Source organism: Macaca thibetana, chromosome 13 (assembly GCF_024542745.1).
Source record: "Macaca thibetana thibetana isolate TM-01 chromosome 13, ASM2454274v1, whole genome shotgun sequence".
Lineage (NCBI taxonomy): Eukaryota > Metazoa > Chordata > Mammalia > Primates > Cercopithecidae > Macaca > Macaca thibetana.
Window position 1 is genome coordinate 67,855,828 of NC_065590.1, and position 24,160 is coordinate 67,879,987.

At 35.5% G+C, this 24,160-nt stretch overlaps 1 protein-coding gene across 6 annotated transcripts in view; it reads left to right on the forward strand.

Moving 5' to 3' along the window:
- MAP4K3 (mitogen-activated protein kinase kinase kinase kinase 3) overlaps positions 1 to 24,160 on the forward strand; it is a 190,220-nt gene that overhangs the window by 95,078 nt on the left and 70,982 nt on the right. For all 6 annotated transcript variants that reach the window (XM_050753329.1, XM_050753330.1, XM_050753331.1 and 3 more), the window contains 9 exons: positions 566 to 630; positions 6,444 to 6,499; positions 7,337 to 7,384; positions 10,742 to 10,784; positions 12,315 to 12,387; positions 18,022 to 18,153; positions 18,332 to 18,394; positions 18,482 to 18,563; positions 18,665 to 18,775. In XM_050753329.1, the coding sequence (XP_050609286.1) occupies positions 566 to 630; positions 6,444 to 6,499; positions 7,337 to 7,384; positions 10,742 to 10,784; positions 12,315 to 12,387; positions 18,022 to 18,153; positions 18,332 to 18,394; positions 18,482 to 18,563; positions 18,665 to 18,775 (673 nt within the window). The remainder of the gene's footprint in view (positions 1 to 565; positions 631 to 6,443; positions 6,500 to 7,336; positions 7,385 to 10,741; positions 10,785 to 12,314; positions 12,388 to 18,021; positions 18,154 to 18,331; positions 18,395 to 18,481; positions 18,564 to 18,664; positions 18,776 to 24,160) is intronic.

Consider the following 24,160-nt stretch of genomic DNA (forward strand, 5'->3'; position numbering starts at 1 on the left):
AAAGGAATAGGCTATATAAATCACTGCTGATTATTTCTCCTATGACTATATGGTTACAACAGCTTATAATTTGAGTATGAGAGAGAAGTGCTATCTAAAGAGAAGCGAGTGAAAAATTTTAACAGTATTTTGGAAAAATCATTGTTGAATCTAAATATGAAGCTAACATTTATATTTTGCCTGTTTTGTTGATGAGAGTGCTAGCAAAGTAGTATACTTTGAGATTTATTGCCATTTGTCTGTGAAGAATCTGGGTAGATGTATAAACTATTGGGAAGGAGAAGTTTTTAACTAAAGGGAAATATTTTCATTATTTGGATGTGCCTGATGACAACTTTGTATCCAACAAATGATGTATTATAAGTTTAAAAATCTCAGGTTGGATTATAGTAATACATTATATTAAGTAATTCATATACTCATAAAGATTAATTAGTTATTTTAAAGATAACACGTTGCATTTGTTGTTTTTCAGTGTTACAGCTTACAACCTTAAAATACTTGTTACCTCACACAGACAGTTTTAATCATGAAAATACGATACATGCTTCTTTTCTCTTTATAGGCGAGATAAGCTTTGGATTTGCATGGAGTTTTGTGGAGGTGGTTCTTTACAGGATATTTATCACGGTAAGACCAAAGTTGTATTTTTATAGGGATTAGGTTGAATTTCTTAAAATACAGCTATTTACTATATTAAAACATCAACATTATCTTAAGGAAAGCAAGCTATGTTTTATCATTATATTGTTTGGATATATAAAGGTATTTTAGATATATACGGAAGAAAGGAGGAATCTTTACTATAATTTACAAGTTGGAAAATTAAATGCATTTGAATTATTTGCTAATTCTGAAGAGGCATATTGTAGTTATTTCAAAAATTTAAACTCAGACCTGTAAAAATGCAAGGGCTTTGCTGGTTAATGCTAAACTGGTAAAATATCCAGTGTATACATGAGCAATGATAATAGAAAGATTTATTTTGTTCTCAAATATTCAAGAAATACCAATTAAATGTTTATTCTCTTAGATGCTGCCAGATTCTGAGGAATTAAAAAATGATTAAAACATTTTTCACTGGGAATTCAAGGAATATATAAGAGAGATTTGTAAAGTAAAATAAACAGCCTTTTGTTTTTCTTCCTTTTCTGTTTCTGTTGGTGGATTATTGTCACTAACTGCAGATTAGGCTTTTGATTGATGTAAAATAAAATCCTGTCTATTTTCTGAGAAAATATTTTGGACCTTTTTTCTCATTTTGTCACAGAATTCGGGCTCCTGTTTTCTAGTGTGGGACCACTTAAGTAAATTTGAGGGGCAAATTGCACTAAAGCAGACATGTAAGACTATTTGGGCCAGAATTTTACTGTTTCTATTTTACTTAATTTCACTTTGTCTTCTTGGCATAGGTTTTACTTAACCTAAATATTGACATAATAGTATTTTACTGGGCTGCTAATTACAGTTGAAATAGGAAAAAGAAAATGATGGATTTTCTGGAATCATTTTAGAAAGCTTAATAAAGAAAATGAGCTATTTACATTGGTCTTTAAAAGATAGGTAAACTGGGTAGAAAAAAGACAAGGGCCGGGTGCAGTGACTCATGCCCTTAATTCCAGCACTTTGGGAGGCTAAGGCGGGTAGATCACCTGAGGTCAGGAGTTCAAGACCAGCCTGGCTAACATGGTGAAACCCCATTTCTACAAAAATACAAAAATTAGCTGGGCATGATGGCGAGTACCTGTAATCCCAGCTACTCGGGAAGCTGCGGGGGTAGAATTGCTTGAACCTGGGAGGCGGAGGTTGCCGTGAGCCGAGATCGCACCATTGGACTGCAACCTGGGCAACAGAACAAAACTCCGTCTCAAAGTAGTAGTAATAATAATAATAATAAGACAAAGAAGTGCATTTTCAGAGATGAAGCCTTGGTACAGTAACATGAAGGTGTGACTCATGTGTGATCACTTCTGTCGGTGTGGGCATGGGGTCGGATAGGGAGAGCCTTGAAGACCAGGTAAAGGAGTATGAGAACATTTCTGCTTTATGAAAAATTACTTTTTTAGGATACTTTTGATTAAGTATAGTTGTTCTTTAATGAATATTTGAGAAACTTTTCTTTATTTGTGTCATTTTGGTTTCAAAGTTTCAGTGAAAATGAGATATTTGGCATTATTTTATATTACAAAACAAATAGTATTTCTAGAAGCTTGTGATTTCTGTGTTAGAAATTCAAATGGCTATTCCCCTGCCTTTTTTTTTTTCGTTGGAATTTGGGTGAATTTCTCTACTGTTGATTCCCTTCCTAATTGGCTTAATTTCCCTTTTCCTGAAGTTTCTTTTTTTTTTTTTTTTTTAAGCATAGTCTTGCTCTGTCGCCCAGGCTGGAGTGCAGTGGCGCGATCTCGGCTCACTGCAACCTCCACCTTCTGGGTTCAAGCGATTCTTCTGCCTCAGTCTCCCAAGTAGCTGGGACTACAGGCGCCCGCCACCACGCTGGCTAATTTTTGTATTTTTAGTAGAGATGGAGTTTCACCATATTGGCCAGGTTGGTCTCGAACTCTTGATCTTGTGATCTGCCCGCCTCAGCCTTCCAAAGTGCTAGGATTACAGGCATGAGCCACCATGCCCGGCCTCCTGAAGTTTTTTCAGCAATATTTTAGTGGTAAACTTCCTCGGCGTTTGACCCTCACTATTTGTTGATCATTTAAGTGGGTATAGATAGGTATTTTCTAGGTTGACAGTTATTTTCTTTCAGCATTTTGAAGAAGGTGGGCCATTGTCTTTTAGATTCTATAGTTATTAGAACCTTCTGTCAGTCTGATTATTGATCCTTTGCAGGTAATCTGTTCTTATCTCTAATTCCTTTTAGTCTTTTTCTCTTAATTTCTGGAGTTTCTGGTGCCTAAGAATGGGTTTATTTTTACTTTTTCTGCTTAGGACTTAACAGGCTTAACCTCAGTTTTGCTCTTTTATCATATCTGGACAATTATCAATTGTTATGTCTTCAAATATTTTCTCCCCCAATCTGCACTCTCTCCTTTAGAATCTTAGTTAGATGTACATTAGATCTTCATGTCTCTTCAACTCAATTTCCTATTTACCACTTTTTTGTCCTTCAGGAGAGCACTAGAGATACTCGTATCGATCTTCCAGGTCACTGATTTTATAGCTGTATTAGAACATCCATTAGATTTTATTTTTGCTTACCATATATTTTCATGTCTAGAAATTATTTAGTTCTATTTTACATCTCCCTCCATTATTTTTTCCTTTGTGTCTTGTTCTTACAGTTTTCATTCCTACTTTTACATCTTTAGTTTTTAAGGAATACCTTTTTTTAGTCATTCTCAGATTGTTTAGTGATTTCATCACATATCCATATGATTGGTCTTAGGTGTCTGATTTTGCTTTCTTCATTAAGAAGCAGGACCAGTTTAGTTACAGAAATAGGTTGTCATGATTCTTACCATTCCATTTTAACCTAACTGGTAGAAGTAACAAAGTAATGTGAATTCGTCAATACTGATTTATTTATACTGGTCAGCAACTGGGTTAGTGGAAAAAAATGGCATTTTTCAGGTACCCTTGGAGGTTCTCATACATGAATACTGGGAATTCATATGCATATACAAAACCCCAAATCCTATCTTTCTGTGTGTTCACTCTTTTGGCTGCACCCAGTTTTTCACCAAATAACCTTTTCATGGCGATGCGTAATACTCTTTGGCTAGTGTATAGTGTTGTATACTTGCACGGTCATATAGGACATGTACCTCCATTTATGTGTCTCTCTCTTCTGCCTCAGTTTTATCACATTGTCATTATATAGACAGAATAATTTAGTTGATGAAGGGAAAGTTATTTTAATAACCCTAGTGCTTGTGAGGTTTCCCCTTTAACTTTTGTTTACTTTTACTTTGAAGAACTAACAGTAGAACCTTTTATTGTTCCAACATAGTAGGATTTTTTTTCTGTTTTCCCTTGAGCTTTTTGTGTTTGTTTATTTAATATTGTTCTTTAACAACTTTCCACAACCCATTATATCTTTATGGTTAATTATTTTCTCACTTATTTTATAATTTTGGATTTTGAGATCATCGTTAATGAGGTTTTTCGGTGGGAATTCTGTGTGGCATTTGAAGGTGTGTCCTTCCAGAGTTTCGTTTTTTGTTTTTGGGTTGGTTTTTTTTTTTTTTTTTTTCTGGGATCCTAGTGACCTCATTGTTTCCAATATATATTTGAACGCTCAACCTGAGTAAGGAAGCCTATGGTGGCAAATTCTAAGAGGAGGCATTTTTCCTCCATCCCTATGACAGCCAGAATCCCTAGTTATCTTCTGTGCTTGTCTACACCTTTAATGAGGATGTAGCCCTCTGAGGGTTCTAGTTGTATATGGGTGTTTGTTTTAGCTCTTCTGCAGACCTAGGTCCTTGTCTTCTGTACCGTGTAAAGGATAATGCTAAAGCCCTAGCTTACCAAGATTGACTTTCCCCTAAGAGACAGCTAAAATATTCTTTCACAGTTTTACCTTCTATTTTTCATTTCAGTTTTTGTTTTTGTGTCCTGGGAAGGTATCATACTATTTGTAAACTTAGCTAGTAATTGAAAAGATTATTTCTGAAAAAAAAATTTGCCTTTCACTTCTAAGTGTTATTTTCAGATTATCTTATTTATCGTATTATAGAAACAGAAATCTCAAGGAGTTGTATCTTACTGAATGTGTGTGGGCTTGGAAGCCACAGAAGTAAGTTACATGGTTTATCCGTAGACATTTAAACCCAACCCTGTCCTTAAAATAATCTAAGTGGAATAGATTTCTCTCTTTCATAATTGTGAAATACTGCAAGTATTCCAAACTAAACATGTTTACAAATCTGTTAAGTTTTTGTAAATGTGAGTTTACTATCTAGCCAAGGTTTTTATCTTTGGAATTTAATTCAATTTCTAGGATAGTCTCTCCCACTTAATGTATTTCTTTATTCTAAAGTGATTTAATAGTGAAAAAGAAAACTATTTTATAGTGTACAGATGCTCTGTTTGTGCTGCTATACCAAAATGCCTGAGACTGATTGATTTATAAACAACAGAAATTTATTTCTCATAGCTCTGGAGGCTGGGAAGTGCAAGATCAAGGTGCCAACAGGTTTGGTGTCAGGCAAAGACCCGTTTCTCATAGAGTGCACACAGTGTCCTTACATGGCAGAAGAGATGGAAGGGCAAAAAAGAGTGGACACTGCTTGAAATCTCTTTTATTAAGAGTCTTAATCTCATTCACAAGGGAGGAGCACTCGTGACCTAATCTCCTCCTCAAAGTCCTGCCTGTTTGAGATTAAGTTTCAGCATGAGTTCTGGAGGGACTTAGCAGATGCACACACAGGAAATATTATTTATAAGATTAAGACCTGTATATTGATGTAAAGATGTTCATCATAAGTGAAAAGAGTAGGTTTCAGAATTGTATGTTGTAATATGATTCCACTTATGTGTTTCTGAGATACATAAAGTTTATAAAATGTCTGTTTAAAATCATCTGGTAGATTATAGAACAAACTATTGGTATTGCTTACTGTTGAGTAACATTTTGGATGAAGAAGAGACTTTTAATTTCCAAACTTTTCTATTGATTGAAACTTTTTAGAGTGAACATATGTTAATTTTATAGCTATCTGGCTAGTATTTTTGTAAAAAGTATTGATTTAAAACTAGTCATAATACATGTTCTACGTCAGTTGAAAAGCTTTAATAAAAACTAGCTAAACCTGTTGGGCATCTTTTCTTTTGATGTTTTAAGAGATTATATTGATGAATGAGATATAAAAATGAGAATATAATTAATTTCAGTGACTACTTCATTCATTCATTCATTCCATAAATATTTATTGGGTTGCTTTTCTGTGCCAGGCACTGTTCTGCACACTAGAGATACAACGATGAGCAAGTCAGATTTTTAAAAAGCAAAAACTTGGCTGGGCACAGTGGCTCACACCTGTAATTCCAGCACTTCAGGAGGCTAAGGCGGGAAGATTGCTTTAGCCCAGAAATTCAAGACCAGCCTGGGCAAGATAATGAGACCCCATCTCTGCAAAAAATAAAAAACTAACCAGGTGTGGTGGCGTGCACCTGTGCCCCCAGCCACTCAGGAGGCTGAGGTGGGAGGATCACTTGAGCCCAGGAGGTCGAGGCTGCAATGAGCTGCTATCGCACCACTATGCTCCAACCTGGGCGACATAATGAGACTGTGTCTCAAAAAAAAAAAAAAAAAAAGGCAAAAACTGGAGCCAGGCACAGTAAGACAGTAATTCAGGCCTGTAGTCCTAGCTTACATTTCAGTAGAATTGTTTAGGTATATTAAGTCTGTTGCTTAAACTTGCAAAACTTTATTATATATTGAAAAACATGCATTGACTAATTTTATGAGTCTTAACTTTCTTCTTTTGCAGTAACTGGACCTCTGTCAGAACTGCAAATTGCATATGTTAGCAGAGAAACACTGCAGGTAAATCAAGTGCTAATTCAGAAATAACATCTTTCATTAAACTAAGTCTTTACTTATTGTGCATTACCTGTTCAGCAAAGTAAGAACTAAATATTTTAGTTTGGTAAACTCTTAAAATGAGTTTTAATACATTTGAAAATTGTGCAATGAACTCAAATTATATTTCCCAATAAATACTTTAAAGCCTAAATGTGATGATATAACCTAAAATTTGAGCACTATGGATCTGTTATTGTATATTTTCCTCTTAATAACAAAGAAAATTGAGCACTGTCATGGGAATTCAAACACTCTGATACTAATTAGGTATATACTTTTTAAAAGTTATTTCAGCCGGGTGCCGTGGCTCACGCCTGTAATCCCAGCACTTTGGGAGGCCGAGGCGGGCGGATCACAAGGTCAGGAGATTGAGACCACGGTGAAACCCCGTCTCTACTAAAAATACAAAAAATTAGCCGGGTGCGGTGGCGGGCGCCTGTAGTCCCAGCTACTCAGGAGGCTGAGGCAGGAGAATGGTGTGAACCCGGTAGGCGGAGCTTGCAGTGAGCCGAGATCGCGCCACTGCACTCCAGCCTGGGCGACAGAGCCAGACTCCATCTCAAAAAAAAAACAGTTATTTCAAACTGTTTGTAGAATTTACTGAAAATTTTGTTAGAAAAATTAGTCATTTTCTTGATCTTTTTTTAAAGATCTCATTAAAATATGTTAATGATTACTTCTAGATCTCCTGTAAAGATTAAATAAAATACACAGAATACTACACATTTGATCACATAAAATCCCAAAGTGTGCTCTGTGATAAAATCTTGTTTATTTTTCTGTTTTTTGAAACTCCAGGGATTGTATTATCTTCACAGTAAAGGAAAAATGCACAGAGATATAAAGGTATACATTATATTTTTAACATAATAATCCTCTCTTCATTTTTAAATACTCTGATCAGATTGTCTTGGGCAAAATTGTTTTATTTGATAGATTTATCTGAAATGTTACCATAATAAAAATGAGTGATACTTTTAATAGTTTAATTTTTTATGGCAGCTTTATTGAGGTACAAGTAACATACCATGAAATTCACCCTTTTAAAGTATATCATTCAGTAGATTAATGTTTTAATAACTCATTTTAGCTTCTTTGTAGTTATTAGTAAAATGCAGAGTAAGTTTATAGCTTTCATCAAGTTATAGTTTTTAGTAAGTTTTATACTTTGACCATTTCAGTGAGCTTTTGCAGTCTTAAGTCTAAGTCTTAGTCATGCATCAAAATGGATAAACTGACCTTTAACATTTTCTCATAGTCTTCTTTTCTTTTCTTTTCTTTTCTTTCTTTTTTTTTTTTTTTTGAGATAGATTATCGCTCTGTTGCCCAGGCTGGAGTGCAGTGGCGCGATGTTGGCTCACTGCAACCTCCCCCTCCCGGGTTCAAGTGATTCTCCTGCCTCAGCCTCCCGAGTAGCTGGGATTACAGCCACCTGCCACCATGCTTGGCTAATTTTCATATTTTTAGTAAAGACAAGATTTCACCATGTTGGCCAGGCTGGTCTCAATCTCCTGACCTCAGGTGATCCTCCCACCTCGGCCTCCTAAAAATGCTGGGATTACAAGTGTGAGCCACCGTGTCCTGCCTTCTCATAGTCTTTTATTTATTTAGCTGGCAGAGGAGAGCAGGTGCTCTAGATGTGCTGGGGTTAGCTCAGTGGTACAGCAGGTGCTATGGTAGGAATCCTCAGCATATTTCTAAGGATACTGCCATCTCCCCAGTTTAGATTTGTTTCTTTCACTTATTTTTCTTGTCCCTTTTTCTTTGTTCATCCTTCCTCCTATTTCTCTCTTCCTCTTTTGTTTTCGAACATTTTCTCTAACATAAAGATTTTTAACCTTTTATGAGGATAGAGGCTGGGGCAAATCTTATTGCTCTCTGGGTCTCTGATGATAAACCATGAACTGTCTTCTGAGAAAATGCCCTTACGTGCACGTCTTCAAATTTTCCATGAAATTTCAGTGGACTCACAGATAACCTGCTGAGATCCCTCGTTTGAAGGTATTTTTTTTGTAAGCCACTTAAAAGACATAACCAAAGAGCTTTTGGAGTTCAAAGGTAGAAGAGCTCACAGGAAGATGAGTAGCTCAAGAAAGGTTCTGTGTCATTGGCATGTAGATGATCTGGGAGGATTGATAGATTTTTGTCAGAAATGGAAGTTGGAGTACATTTCAAGCAGAGAAAACAATGTGAGCAGGTACAGAAGTTAGAAAGTGTGGGCCATTTCAGAGAACATAAAAACTGTACTATATTATTGAAGAGAAGAGAGTGTGTGAGACTAATTAGAGATGGGACTGGTTGGGTAGTTTGGTGTTCCATTATGCAAGGACTTGTGTGCTAGACTTCAGAGTGTGGGCCTAATTGGGTTGAGATTTGAGCCATCACCACCATTTCTACTCCTGTCTAAGCCACCATAATACTATATCATGTGGTCTTCTGTAATAGCCTTCTGAGTGGTCTCAATGCTCCCATTCTTAGTAGTTTTGTAGTCACTTTTCCACTTGGCGACCAAAGGGACCTTTTCAACCATATCTTGTCACTCTCCTGCTTATAAACCACCATTTGTTTCCCATAACACTCAGTATAAAGTTCAGATGCCTTTACCATGACCTACAAGGTTATACCGTGATCTGACCCATGCATTTCCCTGTGACCTCATCTTACACTCCACTTGTCTCTGTTTTACTCATTCTTTTCCAGCCACACTAAACTTGCCAATCTTGGAATATGTTGAGCTCATTCTAGCCCCAGGTCTTCAAATTTCCTCCTCCTTTCCTGAAATAGTCTTCTCCCAGAGTTTGGCGTGGCTCTGTACGCTTACTTCACCCAGATCTCTGCTCATGTATTACTGCCTTTGGAGAGGCCTTCCCTGCCCTGTCTTCAGAGTAATTATCTCTGCCTGACTTTGAATCATTTGTTGGTTCATTCATTCATAGATAGATGATAAATATATATTTATTTTTAGTTTTTTTCCCCTACTTGGATGTAAACTCCATGGGAACTGGAACTTATGTATTACTGTAACCCCAGAGCTTAAAATAGCACCTGACTACTAGTGGCCTCTCAGGGAGGGAAGGGATGGAGGAGAGGAAGGCCATGATATACAAGTGACATGATATAAGCTATAACTTAAGAAAGTTAGTCTGAGCTGGAGAAAGGCCAAACTGAAGCCTCTGACAGAAGTCTTAGATGGCTAGGGACTAGATCAAGTTGAAATCCCTGCTCCTAGTCTCTTTCCTTTTTCTTCTTCCCCCACTATTCCATAGAGCTACAGTAGTATCAGTGGGTGGGTGCAGCTCAGCTTCACTGGTGACATTTGGAGTTTGGGAGCCTTTTTCTTTCTGCCCAATGCCCTATCTCCTGAACTAGTCTTCTACTGTTTCTTCCTCACATTGGTTGAGAGTAGGAGGATTCCCAGTATTTTTTCCACCAAACCCATACTTACATGATTGATGGCACCTTGGACCAAAGAGTGTACAATACCTTTGGGATATAGTATTTCTACCTCTTCCAAAAGCTTTGAGCTTATTGAAGATGAAGTCATCATTATCTTCTTTGAGCTTAGGTCAAGAAGCAAAAGTGGCTAAAATGCAGCCAGATCATGCAGACGAGTGACATTTTAATTGTGTGGGCCTGTGGCTAGTTGTTTATATACTGGATGGGCCTAAGCGCTTGGCAAGGCACATTAGGGTAGATAACCTCATGTACTAAGCAGCGTGTACTAAGGTACAGTCTCATATACCAACCCTGTTCAATTGATGGTGAGTTCCTAGAAAGGGAGGTTCTTAAAAAAAAAGAAAAAGAAAACCACACACAAAAACGCAGGAAAGAATAATTAAGTTTAAAGTGTAATGTAAACAGTTGAAAATGCTTTGTAAGGTTACATTTTAGTGTAGTAATAGTGTTTGATCAACGAGGAAATAACATTTTGATGAAAACATATATCACTTTTATATTAACATTCATACTATGTTAGTAGCAGCTTTTTTGCAAGGCAGAACATTTTATAAGGATAGTCAAATTGCCTAAAAAGTGGACAGTAGATTTACCTGTGACTCTAATGATATAACATTTTAATTAAGCACACTTTAAGTATTTCTAGGTCTAAGGCTGTGATTATTTTAAATATGTATATTTAGTATATATGTGCTGTCTGATAAAATATCTATTTCCTACTTTAACTAAAATATTGTTACTTTAAAGGGAGCTAACATTCTGTTAACGGATAATGGTCATGTGAAATTGGGTAAGTAAATTGGAATTTTGTCACATGCACAACTCTATTCTAAAATGTAGTGAAGTTTATGTTTTCCTTTGTAGGACCAGGTTTTCCCTCTCCTAAGACGGCATCTATGTATTTTTAGATAGAAATCTCGTTGCCGTGCCGTCGCCTCTCTGTATCCACTTCCCTTAAACAGGGATAAAGTCTGTCCTTCACATGAGACAGATTTGTTGTAAAGATACTGTGAAAGAATATCCTTCTGAAGTCTTTCACCCCTAAACCCAGGAATGGGACTTCTATAATAGTAAGAAATCTGTACAGAATTACCTTGTAACCAAAAAAGAAGACAAATATAAAAAAATCAGTAACTCCAAAAACACTTTATTCTTTACATAAAGCTTTTAAAATAAAAAACAGCATTACTTATTTAAGAATGTAATTTAGATGCTGAATGTTGCTTTATTTCATACAGTAACTTATTTTATAACTTTAGGTTGTTAAATTTTCAATTAAAATAGAGTTCAAAACCTAAATAATGACTTATTTTGCAAGTTTAAGACAGAACAAATGTTCATTATAGTTTTATGAACAAAGTCATATTTGTTAGTATTAAATGAAATAGTTAATAACAAATACCAGTTATTTTAAACGATGTCTATTAGATAAACCCAAATTAAAAAGAAGTATTTTATAAAAATATAGATACAACTATTTTGGACTATAACCTGTGAGATTAATCAGATTTAAGAACATGTATCTAGAAATAACGTAATAAAAATTTCCTACGTGGCTTCTAAATATGGGAAAAGCAGAAAAGATACGTCCTGTTCTTTTTAGTTATCTATTGATTGCTTGGTGAACAGTTTTTATCAGCAGTTTAATATTTTGTGCCAGTGTTATGTGCCTCACTCAAAGACATACTATTTATATCTTACTTGAGAAGGATTTAGAAGTCATCATTAGTAAAATAGAAAATATTAGATCTCCAAATATTTATCTTAAAGAATAGTAACAAATCATACATAAAAATAATCTCCTGATAGGGACTGATATTGGTACTAAATGTATTCTTAAGTTTGGGGATATTCTGATTGGATGTCTTTTCAAGCTACAAGTAGACTTACTGGTTTATCTGATGTCATTCACGGGTATGGAGAAAGTGAATGGAATATAATGTCTCTTAAAGATCCCTTCCAGTGATATTCCTTGGATTTCTAGTCCTGAGAATTAGAAATTACAATATTAATAAGTCTGGCAATTTACATTCTCTCAGCTATAACTTTCTTATCAAAATTATTTGATCTTGACCTTGGTTGTTACTTGATTTATATGGGAATATACAGGAATCTATTTGGCTGTGATATGTATTCACTACTTTGTGATATTTTAATGCTAGTCCATTAAAGTTAAAATTTGTAATGTGATGTTTGAGAATATCCCATATTGCTGTGAAATTAACTTAATAAAAATAACTTTTAAAAGTTTCTTCTTATGTTGCCTTAAACAATTTTATTGTCTGTCAGTTTCCTAAATGTTTCTCATTTTTTTTAATAGCTGATTTTGGAGTATCTGCACAGATAACAGCTACAATTGCCAAACGGAAGTCTTTCATTGGCACACCATATTGGTAATTGTATTTTAATTGATATTTAATATTTTGTTCTATCATTAATGGATATACCATTTCTAAAAAACAGACTGGTCAAAATTTTTCAGACTAAGACAGATTAAGGAAAAAGTCATCAACCGGCAAAGTAATTTAGGCATGTACACTTACGAGTGGATTACATGGCCAGAAAATAATCTACCATGTTATTTTCCATTAAGCAGAAAAGGCTTTAATGATTGATACGGCTTTCAGGAACCTTAATATTAGTTCTAGCCTTGCTGGAAAATCCTGACTCTTTTTCCTTACATTTCTCGTGTATTTTCACAGGTGTTTTTATATCTTTCTTCACCCGCATTTCCAGTCCATATTGTGATTAATCTTTCAACATTACATTATTTAAGTACCTCTTTGCTAAAAACTTTTTGGCATGTCTTGGTTGCCTATAGGATCAAATGCAGATTTCTTGACAGTTGAGTCTTCTGTGGTCTGGCCTCTGTCTGCTTCATTAGCCTTAGCTCCCACTAGTCTTCTCCATGGACCTTCCTTTCTAGCCATGTTTGTCTGTTAGATACTGATCATAGTGTAAAAACTATCCTACTCGTGTATTTATTTACAGAATAGTTTTTGGCCACTTACTATGTGCTAGATGTGATATTAAGCAGTATGATTATAATGGTGGATTGGTATAGAGCTTTTTTTGTTCATACCATTACTTTGAAGTAACAACACCCTGGAATCCTTGCTTTCAGTTTATGTGCAACCACTCCCCTGATGCCCTCTTCGTCTGACCTATCAGTAGTCATACAGCACTAATTGCTACTACTAATTTTTTTATATTTAGAATATGACGTATATGCCATTTTCATGATTTATCTTTTTATCAATATATATTTTAAAAGTCAAATAATGCTAAAAAGGCATATGGGAAAAACTCTTGTAACTTCTGCCATCTCTAGCATTATTCATTTACAGATACTGTGTTATGATAGTTGAAGATCTTAGCTCTCTTCATTCATCTTACAGTCATCTTATCTTTCTAGTGTACTTTGCTGAGTCAGTTAACAATACTTTCCTGAAAACAGTTTTTCCTGATTTTAGTAATTTCTTTTTTAATTTACTTAGTTTCTTGTTTCTGTTTTTAAATCCCTGATTAACACTTCCCATACCTTCCCACATTTTACAGTTTTGTACGATGCCTCTGTATAATTTTCTCTACCATAAAGTCTATCACATTATCTGTCAGTGCTGATTTTTGTCTGGTTGATGTTGCTTTGTTTTTGTTTTTGTTTTTTTACCTAGAATAATCCTTCCTGGAGTCATCTTCCCTTCTGTTCCAGTCTGGACTCTTTAATTCTCTAGCTCTTTTGCCTAGCTCTGCTCTGGCTGTTTTTCATCTTCAGCTTAGCGTTCCTTTCTTGGATTCTAGGTCTTCTTCTTTCATGATGTACTCCTTCCTTTGTGATTGACACACATACTAATATCTTTCTGAGAAAGGGTGCATGGGGAGTAACATTTTTGAGATTTTGCATGTGTATCCTTGTACATAATTGATAATTTTGGTGGGAATTCTAGGATAAGGTTTTTGAAGTATTGCACTAATGTCTTCTGTGGTGCCCATGGTGTGATGCCATTATGATACATGATCTTTTGAATGTAACCCCCCCCCACCCCAGAATCATTCCTGGTGTTTTGATATTCCATAGTTATATACCTCAAAATATATTTGTGTTTTGATTGTTTTTACTTTTATTCATTGTACTTGGCATTTGTGCTTTATAATCCAGACTCATGTCTTTTCAATTTTGGGAAATACTCTTGTATTACTTCTTTGATAATTTCTTTGCTATACTTTTTCCTGCTCTGTATGGAACTCATTGGTTGTATCTTGGACCACTTAAATTAATCTGTTAATTTTCTTCTATTTTCTCTAAGAACAAAAAAATCTTTTTTGTTCTACTTATAAGAGTTCCTCAACTCTTTACATTTGTATTTTCATGATGGAGACTTCCCTCAAATGTCTACTAATCCTTATATTTTGGTTCACTTTGAAGAGCACAGCACTGAAAACTGGTTCATAACTCTGTGTGTGGGAAGTCAGGTGTAAACCTGGTTGTTAGTGTTCTAGAACTGGTCAAGTGAAGGAAGCAGAGGTATTCATTGTTCTATATACGTACTTCTACTTAATCATGTCCTCTCCCTTTAACCTCTTCACTCCTTGGTTCCTGGTGTCTCTTGAGTCTGCAGTCTCTCTTCTTCGTCTTGGTCCTTATCCAATGGGAATCGGGAGGGAATAGTTACTGGGACTTAATGGATAAGAGTAGGAATGCCAGGGACTGACTGTTGACACTTTCTAATACTCCTGTTTCCAGCCCAGCCTCAACCCCACTATTGCTACTTTTTAAACCTAACTTGTCAACATTTCCAGGATGTTTGAGGCTCGTTGGCTGCTAGTTGTTGTTCTTTTCCTTGGCACCTGCTTGGGTTTGCCCTGCCTCCTGTTTGCTACATCATTTACTGTTCTTCTATTTTTCGTCTGCGTGTTATGGTTTTAGGTAAAATATGTCTGCTGGACTTAGTCTAAGATGGTATGTATGTATATTTCTCTTTGTTCATCTCATTATTGTTTTGGGTTGAGTGGAGTGAGGGCTTGAATTGCTGTCATTTTTAAGTACACTATCTTCTCAGTTTTATTGTAAACATCTCTCATTAAATCTTCAGGATCTGACTTGATTCTTTACAGTATTCATTCACTGAATGTTAATGGTGACATTTCCAACTCCAGTTTCAGAGGTTAAAAATTTATATCATTACTCTTACAATAATGTGGGAGATATCTTGGGAACATGTGAAATTGTGAATTAGGTAAAGTTAATTTTGGGAACACTCTCCCTCTATGTGTCTTTCTGGTATTGTATCTTTCCTACCTAAAATCTAAGAATTTAGAACCTCTCTCTTCCCAAGTGATTAGGTCAGCAGTTAATCAGTTGTTCGAAGAAGTCTGCTTGAAATGACAGTTCTCAAAATTAACAGATATGTACCTTAAATGTTTTATTTCAATTTAAGACACATATGTACATTTATTCAACAGTCTGGTATAGAATCAAGGCCTGTTCTTTGAGTAGATCACTTACTAGAGTTCCATTTTAGTAATGCAAACCACACACAGCCCAATGCATCAACTACATTTCTTAGTCAGGTTTATTGAGGTATAAATTTATCCTTATTAGATATACAGTTGTACAAATTCATACAGTAGTATGAATGTTGAGAAACTTGTATGCTGTGGTGGTAAGAAACCACCAGAACACACTGACACTATCCAAAGAATTTTTTATCTTGCCTCTTTTTAGTAAATGCTCTCCTTCCATCCGTAGCATCTGGGAACCCCGATCTGATATCTGTCTCTATATTTGTGCCTTTTCCTTGAGTGGCATACAGATGGCATCATATAAGCTGTAGCCTTCCCAGTTTTCTGCCATTGTCATGTTTTTATGTAACGTACCAGTTTTTTTGGCTCATCTTTAGAAGTTTGCCTTTCTAAAAGCAAAGTCTTTCTAAAGTATTCATTAATTCTTGTTTGTTTGTTTTTGTTTTTGTTTTTTGAGATAGGGTCTCACTCTGTCACCCAGGCTGGAGTGCAGTGGTATGATCTCAGCTCACTGCAACCTCTGCCTCCCAGGCTCAAGCGATCCTCCCACCTCAGCCTCCCAAGTAGCTAGGACCACAGGCATGCACCACCACGCCCAGCTAATTTTTGCATTTTTGGTAGAGACGGGATTTTACCATGTTGCCCAGGCTGGTCTCAAACTGTGAGCTCAAATGATCCACCTGCCTCGGCCTCCCGAAGTGCTAGGATTACAGGCGTGAGCCACTGCTCCCAGCTAGCTCACTAACTTTTAAACCTTCATTATAACTATGTGTTTACAATAGCAAGTGTAACTGGAATAAACAGTTTCAGAGATGAACCCAGTTGACTGTGATAAGCATACAACTTAGCTGGCTGGAGTAGACATGTACTAAGTGGAATATTTCCCTTGTATTTTCATAGAGGAAGGGAGAGCATCAACTAATGTGGTGAGCTAGTAAGGCAAGTTAAAAGCTATCACTTGTATGCATTTCCCACTCCACTAGGGCATTTCTACCAGCTACTTCGAATCTAGTCTTCATAAAAGTAATAACTGACCATTTGAAATTCACTTTTCTTACAGTAATTTAAATTTTCATAAGATCTGTTTCAGATTTAGAAGATTTCAAGACCAGGGGTTTGAAAGTTAGAAGGTTTTTTGTTTTTAACTTTACTGACTTACTTGACCTTCCTGAAATCATACCAGGAAGATAAATGTGTATTTGTAAGATTATCTAGACTGCTCTTTAGTATGGAAGAGTTGAGATGTTTATTTCAATTAATTGCTTTTTAAAATATTGTTTAGGATTTGAAATGTTTTATATTTGAAAATTAATAATTTAAATCAGTCAAATTCAAATTTATGAAAGTATAATTAGAATGAGACTGTAGCAAAGTAAAGAGAAACAAAAAAATTACTGAATTTGGGTAACTTTCCTCCGAATAAATACATTTTTTAAAAGTAGACACTCATTTTTATAACTTTTCCATTATTGTAATAGAACTGGAAAAAATGCCAAATAAGTTTTTAGTAAATATGAATTAAATAGTAAATATGAAGATTCTTGGTGCCCAAAGGAATAGTTTTGGTGAAGTAAAAACGGAGATTGCCAGGTTGCAGTTTTTTGATAAAAGGAAGTAGAGCTATAGATTGTTTATTACAAATATTATTTATTGAATTTTGCATGTACAGAGAGATTGGGAGCGTGAATGAGTTTTGGACATGTTACTCTATGAAAATTGTACAATTTTATAAACCTTTTTAGTAGCTAGTGTAAGGAAGTAACAATGGAATCACCAGTAGGAGACTGAAGTGGAGGGTCTTCTTTAAAAACATTTGTAAACAAAGGTTTAATTGACTCACGGTTTTGCATGGCTGGGGAGGCCTCAGAAAACTTGTAATCATGGAATAAGGCAAAGGGGAAGCAGGCACCTTCTTCACAAGGTGACCGGAGAGAGCACGCGGGGAAAACTGTCACTTTTAAAACCATCAGACCTTGTGAGAACCCTCTCACTATCATGAGAAAAGCACAGGGGAAACTGACCCAATGATCCAATCACCTCCTACCAGGTCCCTCCCTCGGCACACATGGGGATTACAGTTTGAGATGAGATTTTGGGTGGGGGCACAGAGCCAAACCATATCATTCTGTCCCTGCCCCCTCCCAAATCTCATGTCCTTTTCACATGTCAAAACCAGTCATGCCTTCCCAACAGTCCCCCAGAGTCTTAACTCATTCCGGCATTAACCCAAAAGTCCAAATCCAAAGTCTCTTCTGAGGCAAGGCAAGTCCCTTCCACCTATGAGCCTGTAAAATCAAAAGCAAGTTACTAATGAAGTGGAAGGTCTTATGAGATGTCAAGATTTTGGAAAAGGTGAACCTTTTAAGTACTACATATTTCTTTTTCAAAAACCAAGGCCTAAATGGGCCTTAATTTAGATAGTGATAATTCCTTGTGCCTCTGGGTGGGAGTATAAAGGAAAACATGTAACAGAAGGTTTTTATTTTCTGGAATATTTATTTCAGGATGGCTCCAGAAGTTGCAGCTGTTGAGAGGAAGGGGGGTTACAATCAACTCTGTGATCTCTGGGCAGTGGGAATCACTGCCATAGAACTTGCAGAGCTTCAGCCTCCTATGTTTGACTTACACCCAATGAGGTCAGTGCGTCATCATTGAAGAATCCTATGCTTAAGGTTTTTTTCCTCTTAGTATGTGAACAAGTAATTTTCTTAGTCTTGTTTTATCTTATTTGGGGAATAAATAGTAATAGAATTTGTGTAATAGATTAAAATGTGAAATATTAAAATGCTGTGTAATGATTTGTTGATTTTTCAGGGCATTATTTCTAATGACAAAAAGCAATTTTCAGCCTCCTAAACTAAAGGATAAAATGAAGTGGTAAGTATTTTTATGTTATTTACTTTTATGGTAAGATGAGCAAAAAATGAATTGGAATGTAAAAGTCTAATTTTCTGAATTTCTTAGGTCAAATAGTTTTCATCATTTTGTGAAAATGGCACTTACCAAAAATCCAAAAAAAAGACCTACTGCTGAAAAATTATTACAGGTATTATTTTTGCCCTGAAATATATGTATATTTTTCAAAAGATAAAATGTCATTCAATCAGATTTATAGTAAGTGTTTTGCATTGTATTTAATTTTTATAGCATCCTTTTGTAACACAACATTTGACACGGTCTTTGGCAATTGAGCTGTTGGATAAAGTAAATAATCCAGATCATTCCACTTACCATGATTTCGATGATGATGATCCTGAGGTAAGAATTGTTTTTACCAACTGGCATATATAACATGTATGTGTATATGTATATATGTATGTCTGTCTGTATGTCTCAAAATCCCTTTTTTTTTTAATTTTGGGGACTAGTTTAAAAAAGCTCTTGAGGGAACAATTAATTCTTTGTCTTTGCCTTTCGTGGAAAGTCAAATGCTAGGTTTTTCTTACTCACTACTTATAGGTGACTATAGTATGAAAATGGCAAAGGCAAATCATTTAATCCTCTTGTTGAAATCATTGTGGTTATTTCAAAATAGCCATTTTCGATGAAGTTGCCAAATAAATCATTCACTGTAAAAGGGAAAGCAAATGGGAAGTGCCTAAACAAGACATTCGAATATTCAAAATTTCCCCTTAGTTTGCTTCTCAAAAAGAATCCTCAGTTTGGCACGGTGGCTAATGTCTGTAATCCCATCACTTTGGGAGGCTGAAGCAAGAGGGTTACTTGAGGCCAGGAGTTTGAACCCTGTCTGGACAACATAGCAAGACCCCGTTGCTATCTTTAAAAAAAAAAATTCTTATACAATGCTTCATGAATTATTAGAGGTTAGTAGGAAGTATAGGCTTCACTGCTGGTGACTAAAACTCAGTTATTCACCATGGAAATGTTTTAAAATGAGCCTGTATAGTTGTTAATAAAATAATTCTAATATGACAGAAGCATTGATATTAATGGAAGCTTCACTTCTGTTTGCATGTGTAACATTCCTAGCACTGCTAATAGTTGTGGCAATCAAGATAAATTCAGTATATGTGACATGGCAGAATTCTGTTATTGGGTCTGTAACAGAAGGTGGATAGCCTTTAACTCTACTGGCTTTATGGGAAGCCCTTAAAAATGTTATAAATTTCGTTGATGACTGAAGGTGAAGTGTTTAGAAAGATGGGCACAGATTGTCTCATGTCAGAGAGAGCCTTTCTATCAATTCTGCATTGTCCCAGATTGCCGTCTTCTGATAGATAAGCTATTTGTCCTTTTGTTTAAAGGTCTGGAAAGGAGTTTGGAGCATAAAAATGTAAGAAATGTAAAGTGTAATTAACCTTATAATTATACTATAAAGAAGTTTTTTTTGTTTTGTTTTTGTTTTTGTTTTTTTTGAGACGAGTCTTACTCTATTGCCCAGGCTGGAGTGCAATGGCACACTCTCAGCTCACTGCAGCCTCCACCTCCTGGGTTCAAACGATTCTCCTGCCTCAGCCTCTGAGTAGCTGGGATTACAGGAGTATACCACCACGCCCAGCTAATTTTTGTATTTTTAGTAGAGATGGAGTTTCACCATGTTGGCCAGGCTAGTCTCGAACTCCTAACTTTGTGATCTGCCCACCTCGGCCTCCCAAATGCTGGGATTACAGGCATGAGCCACTGCACCTGGCCTAAAGAAGTTTTTTGGTGTTGATTTGCTTAATTTTATTTTTAAGAAAGTCAAGTTTTATAAACTCTTCTAGTCTTATTTAGTATAAAGGCAGTCCTTGATGTGCATGGTAGTATGGTACTGTAAAAATGGCTGCATAAGCTAAAATTCTGCAAAGTAATCTTAATAATCAGTGGGAAAAATTTTAATTGTTTCATGACCTTTAAAATTTTTTGTTAAAGCATAAACTCTGTTACTGTCAGTTATAATTATAGAAATGTGAAAAAATGGTAAAACTATTATTTACAGTGTGCTATAAATACTAGAATCATTGAGAATTAACATGTTTTATTTCTTTGTTAATTTTTTTTTTCAACTTATCTAGCAATCTGCTTATTGAGTAGTTTGCTTCTTATCATTTGTCCGTGACACAGAACAAGTATCTTTTCTATGCCTTGGCAAACTGTCATATTCCTTTCTAATTTTCTTTCTAATCATGATGTGCATCTGTTATTTACATAGTAATTTGTGAACTGAAAGGCCACCCATAAAGTTTATACTTTATGCAATTACAATTAATATACAGTGGTAACTGTTATTTGAACCATGTTTTAGGGAACTAGTGTTATTTAACTAAATTATGATAACTGAAATTGGTGCATAACAGAACTGTAAAACAAGGACTGCCTATATCCTTTTCAGTGCACTAAATGCTACAGGATTGTGTCTTACCTCACCCTATGTACCTGTCATGTCTTTTTAAAAATGTATTCAAAGAACAGAAATAATAAACCAAATAGAGAAGCAATCTGTGGAATGAAGATTCTTCTAAAACTTTCTCAAATAGCGGGGAAAGAAATTCATCTTTCTGATCCAGACATTGTTTTGGTATTATAATTATAAATTGTTATAAATCTCTATGGTAAGTAGGTAAAATAAAGGAATTTAATTATTCCAGGGATAGGATGTAAGAAATTCATAACATTTTTATTTGCAAATAATTTGTCATTATAATTGCTAAGTGCAGTGTTGTCACTCAAAATATGAATGTATCTAAGTATTTTAGCACTTAAACTGTGAAACTAAAACTATTGTATGCATACTCTTAATAATAAGGGTGGGCTCAGTGGCTTATACCTGTAATCCCAGCACTCTGGGAGACCAAGGCAGGCGGATCACCTGAGGTCAGGAGTTTGGGACCAGCTTAGCTAACATGGTGAAACCCGTCTCTACTAAAAATACAAAAATTAGCCAGGCATGATGGCTCACGCCTGTAATCCCAGCTACTCGGGAGGCTGTGGCAGGCGAATTACTTGAACCTAGAAGGCGGAGGTTATAGTGAGCCAAGATCATGCCGCTGCTTATGTATACACACACACATACCACATCTAAGTCTTAGTTTAAGTTTTTTGTAGGTTGTTCTCTGTGGAAGAAAGTTTGACTTTTTAATGTTGAGTTCCTGTGTAGTTTCTATTTTAGAAGTAATTACACAGTGGTGTAATTCTAATTCTGATTTTTATTCAGTTTTCGTCTCCTATATGTAAGCCCACTTACTATGTACAGCATTATAAGATTTAACACTTTTATTAATCTGTTATGCTAATAAATTAATGATTTATGCTGTTTAAACTGGGAAGGTAAAACTGTTCTCAGAAATAATCATGGGTTTCATCCTTGTTCATTAATAACAGTCTGCGTGAGCAACCTGCATGTTACCTGTTTTTGTTTGGTTTTGCTACTATATATTAGATCAAAAGTCTAGGGTTTTTCCTAGCTCTATGGCTAGCTAGCTGAATGCCCTGCCACTTAATTTTAAGTCTCAGTATCCTCATCTATGGAATGAAGAATAATGCTTGTTTCACAAGCTTAAGGATATAATGCTAAGGTGCATCAAAACACTTTGTAAACTAAAAAGTAGGTTGCACATGTAAAATTTAAATACCTAATTTTTGAAATTACTTTTGCTACTGTTTCACCATCACAAGTGTTTAATATTTCAGTCTTTTAAATTTGTGTATTTTTTTCCCTGAGGTGTACCTACACTGTGAATAGTTTGAGTCTTGTTCTTGGTTTGCCGAATTGAATCTAAGACTTAGAGCTTAATGTTTATGAATTCTGTTTCCACAAAGATAGATCTAAGAGTGTATCTCCTTCAAAGGTAATACAATAGCTTCAAAGGTAGCATTTCACCCACAGAGGAAGCTATTGGGTATTGCAATAATTACATGAAATAGATGCTGGTTGAGAGACCTTAGTGTGAGTATGGAGCTGCAAAAGTTTTTTGAATAAGACCTCTTTTACTTCCGAAGGTTATCGTAATGTCCATGAATTAACATTAAGTAGAACTCATCTCCATCTACCCACCTTCAGAATATTCCTGTGTGAAGTTGGCAGTGCACATAGAATGGTTTTAATAAAGGAGAAAGAGAGAAAATAGAGGACTACTCCTCCCAGAAAAAAATCATTAACCCATTTATGCCTGGTGTTCTGTTATTAGAACTAGGCTTGTGGGAGTTATATCCTTCTGCTCAAGGCCATCGTCAAGGTTTGATTTTTCACACACACAAAAATTTGCAACCTCAGGCATAAATCGGTTAATGCCTTTAGCATTACTTCACTGCATTTATGTCTTATCCTTTTGATATAAGAAGTTGACACAGATTTTTTAAATTGCAGTCTTCTCTGCAATAGGGAAGGCTACTTGCAACTTGTAAACAGCTACAGAATTATTGAAATACTTAATTTTTGACTATTTATTTATATTCAACTCGAACATTCACTGGGGACCTGCTGTAGATAAAACATTGTTTCCTAATCTTGAGAAGTTCACCATTTCAGGAGAAGGAAAAACAGCCAGCTTTTGTTAGGGAAGTCAGAGCAGATATCACAAAGGAAGTGACATTGCTAGAAAGGAGTTTGCCAATAGGAAGATGCCAGAAAGACCAAAGTTTAAAAAATAAAAATAATGGTCAAAGAATTGGGGACTTTTAAAAACTCATCAAGACATTTAAAAAATGATAGCCATTCCCCATATCTAAGTGTTTGAATACACTAGCTTTCATAAATTTTAGAAATGGTAAAATATGGTCCTTAGCCTTAAGTAAGATTCATATAAAAATGAATGCAATCAAGAGAAGGTTGCATATGGATTAAGAGCACATCAGGTATGTGTTTGTTATTTCCTTTGTTCAGGTTCTTATCTACTAAACAGTAGATTAGTGGATTCTTCTTACATTAAATAATAGCTTACCATATGACTTTTTATAGTAGAAATATTTAGACTCTTGATTTTGAATTTTAAGAGACGTTTGACAAGATAAATATTACTTGAATTTGTACTATCATTAACAGTTACCTTTCTTTAAAAACATTGAAAATACAGTTGTCCCTTGATGTACACAAGGGATTGGTTCCAGTACCCTCAAGTATACCAAAATCCGTGCATACCCAAATCCTACAGTCAGCCCTGCAAAACCCACATGTACGAAATGTTGGTCCACCGTATACATGGGTTTTGTATCCCCAAGTAATCTGCATAGAAGTGGACTTCTGAAGTTCAAACTTTTGTTGTTCAAGGATAAACTGTACATGGAGTGAAGAAACAATAAGGTTTTACTTTCCATGTTTCTTAAAATTCCTAGCAATTTTAGGGGAGAAAACTGGGGTAAGGAGGTTCTTTGTAGTTGTGGTTTGAAAAAAAAAAGTATGTAATTGAGTGTATATACTTGAAAAAGATGAGAAGACCTAAAAGTAAATTTGACAGCATTAAACAAGTATTGGTATTTGCTTGTAGGAATTCTCGATCTGAGCACTGTTGACATTTTGAGCCAGACAATCCTTTGTTTTGGGAGGGCTGCCCTGTGCATTCTAGAATGTTTAGCGGGATTTCTGGACTCTTCCCATTAGTTGACAGTTAACACCCTTTAATCCCAAGTTGTGACGACAAAAAAATGAACCCAGATATTGCCAAATGTCTCCTCAGGGACAAAATTACCCCTGGTCAAAAACCACTG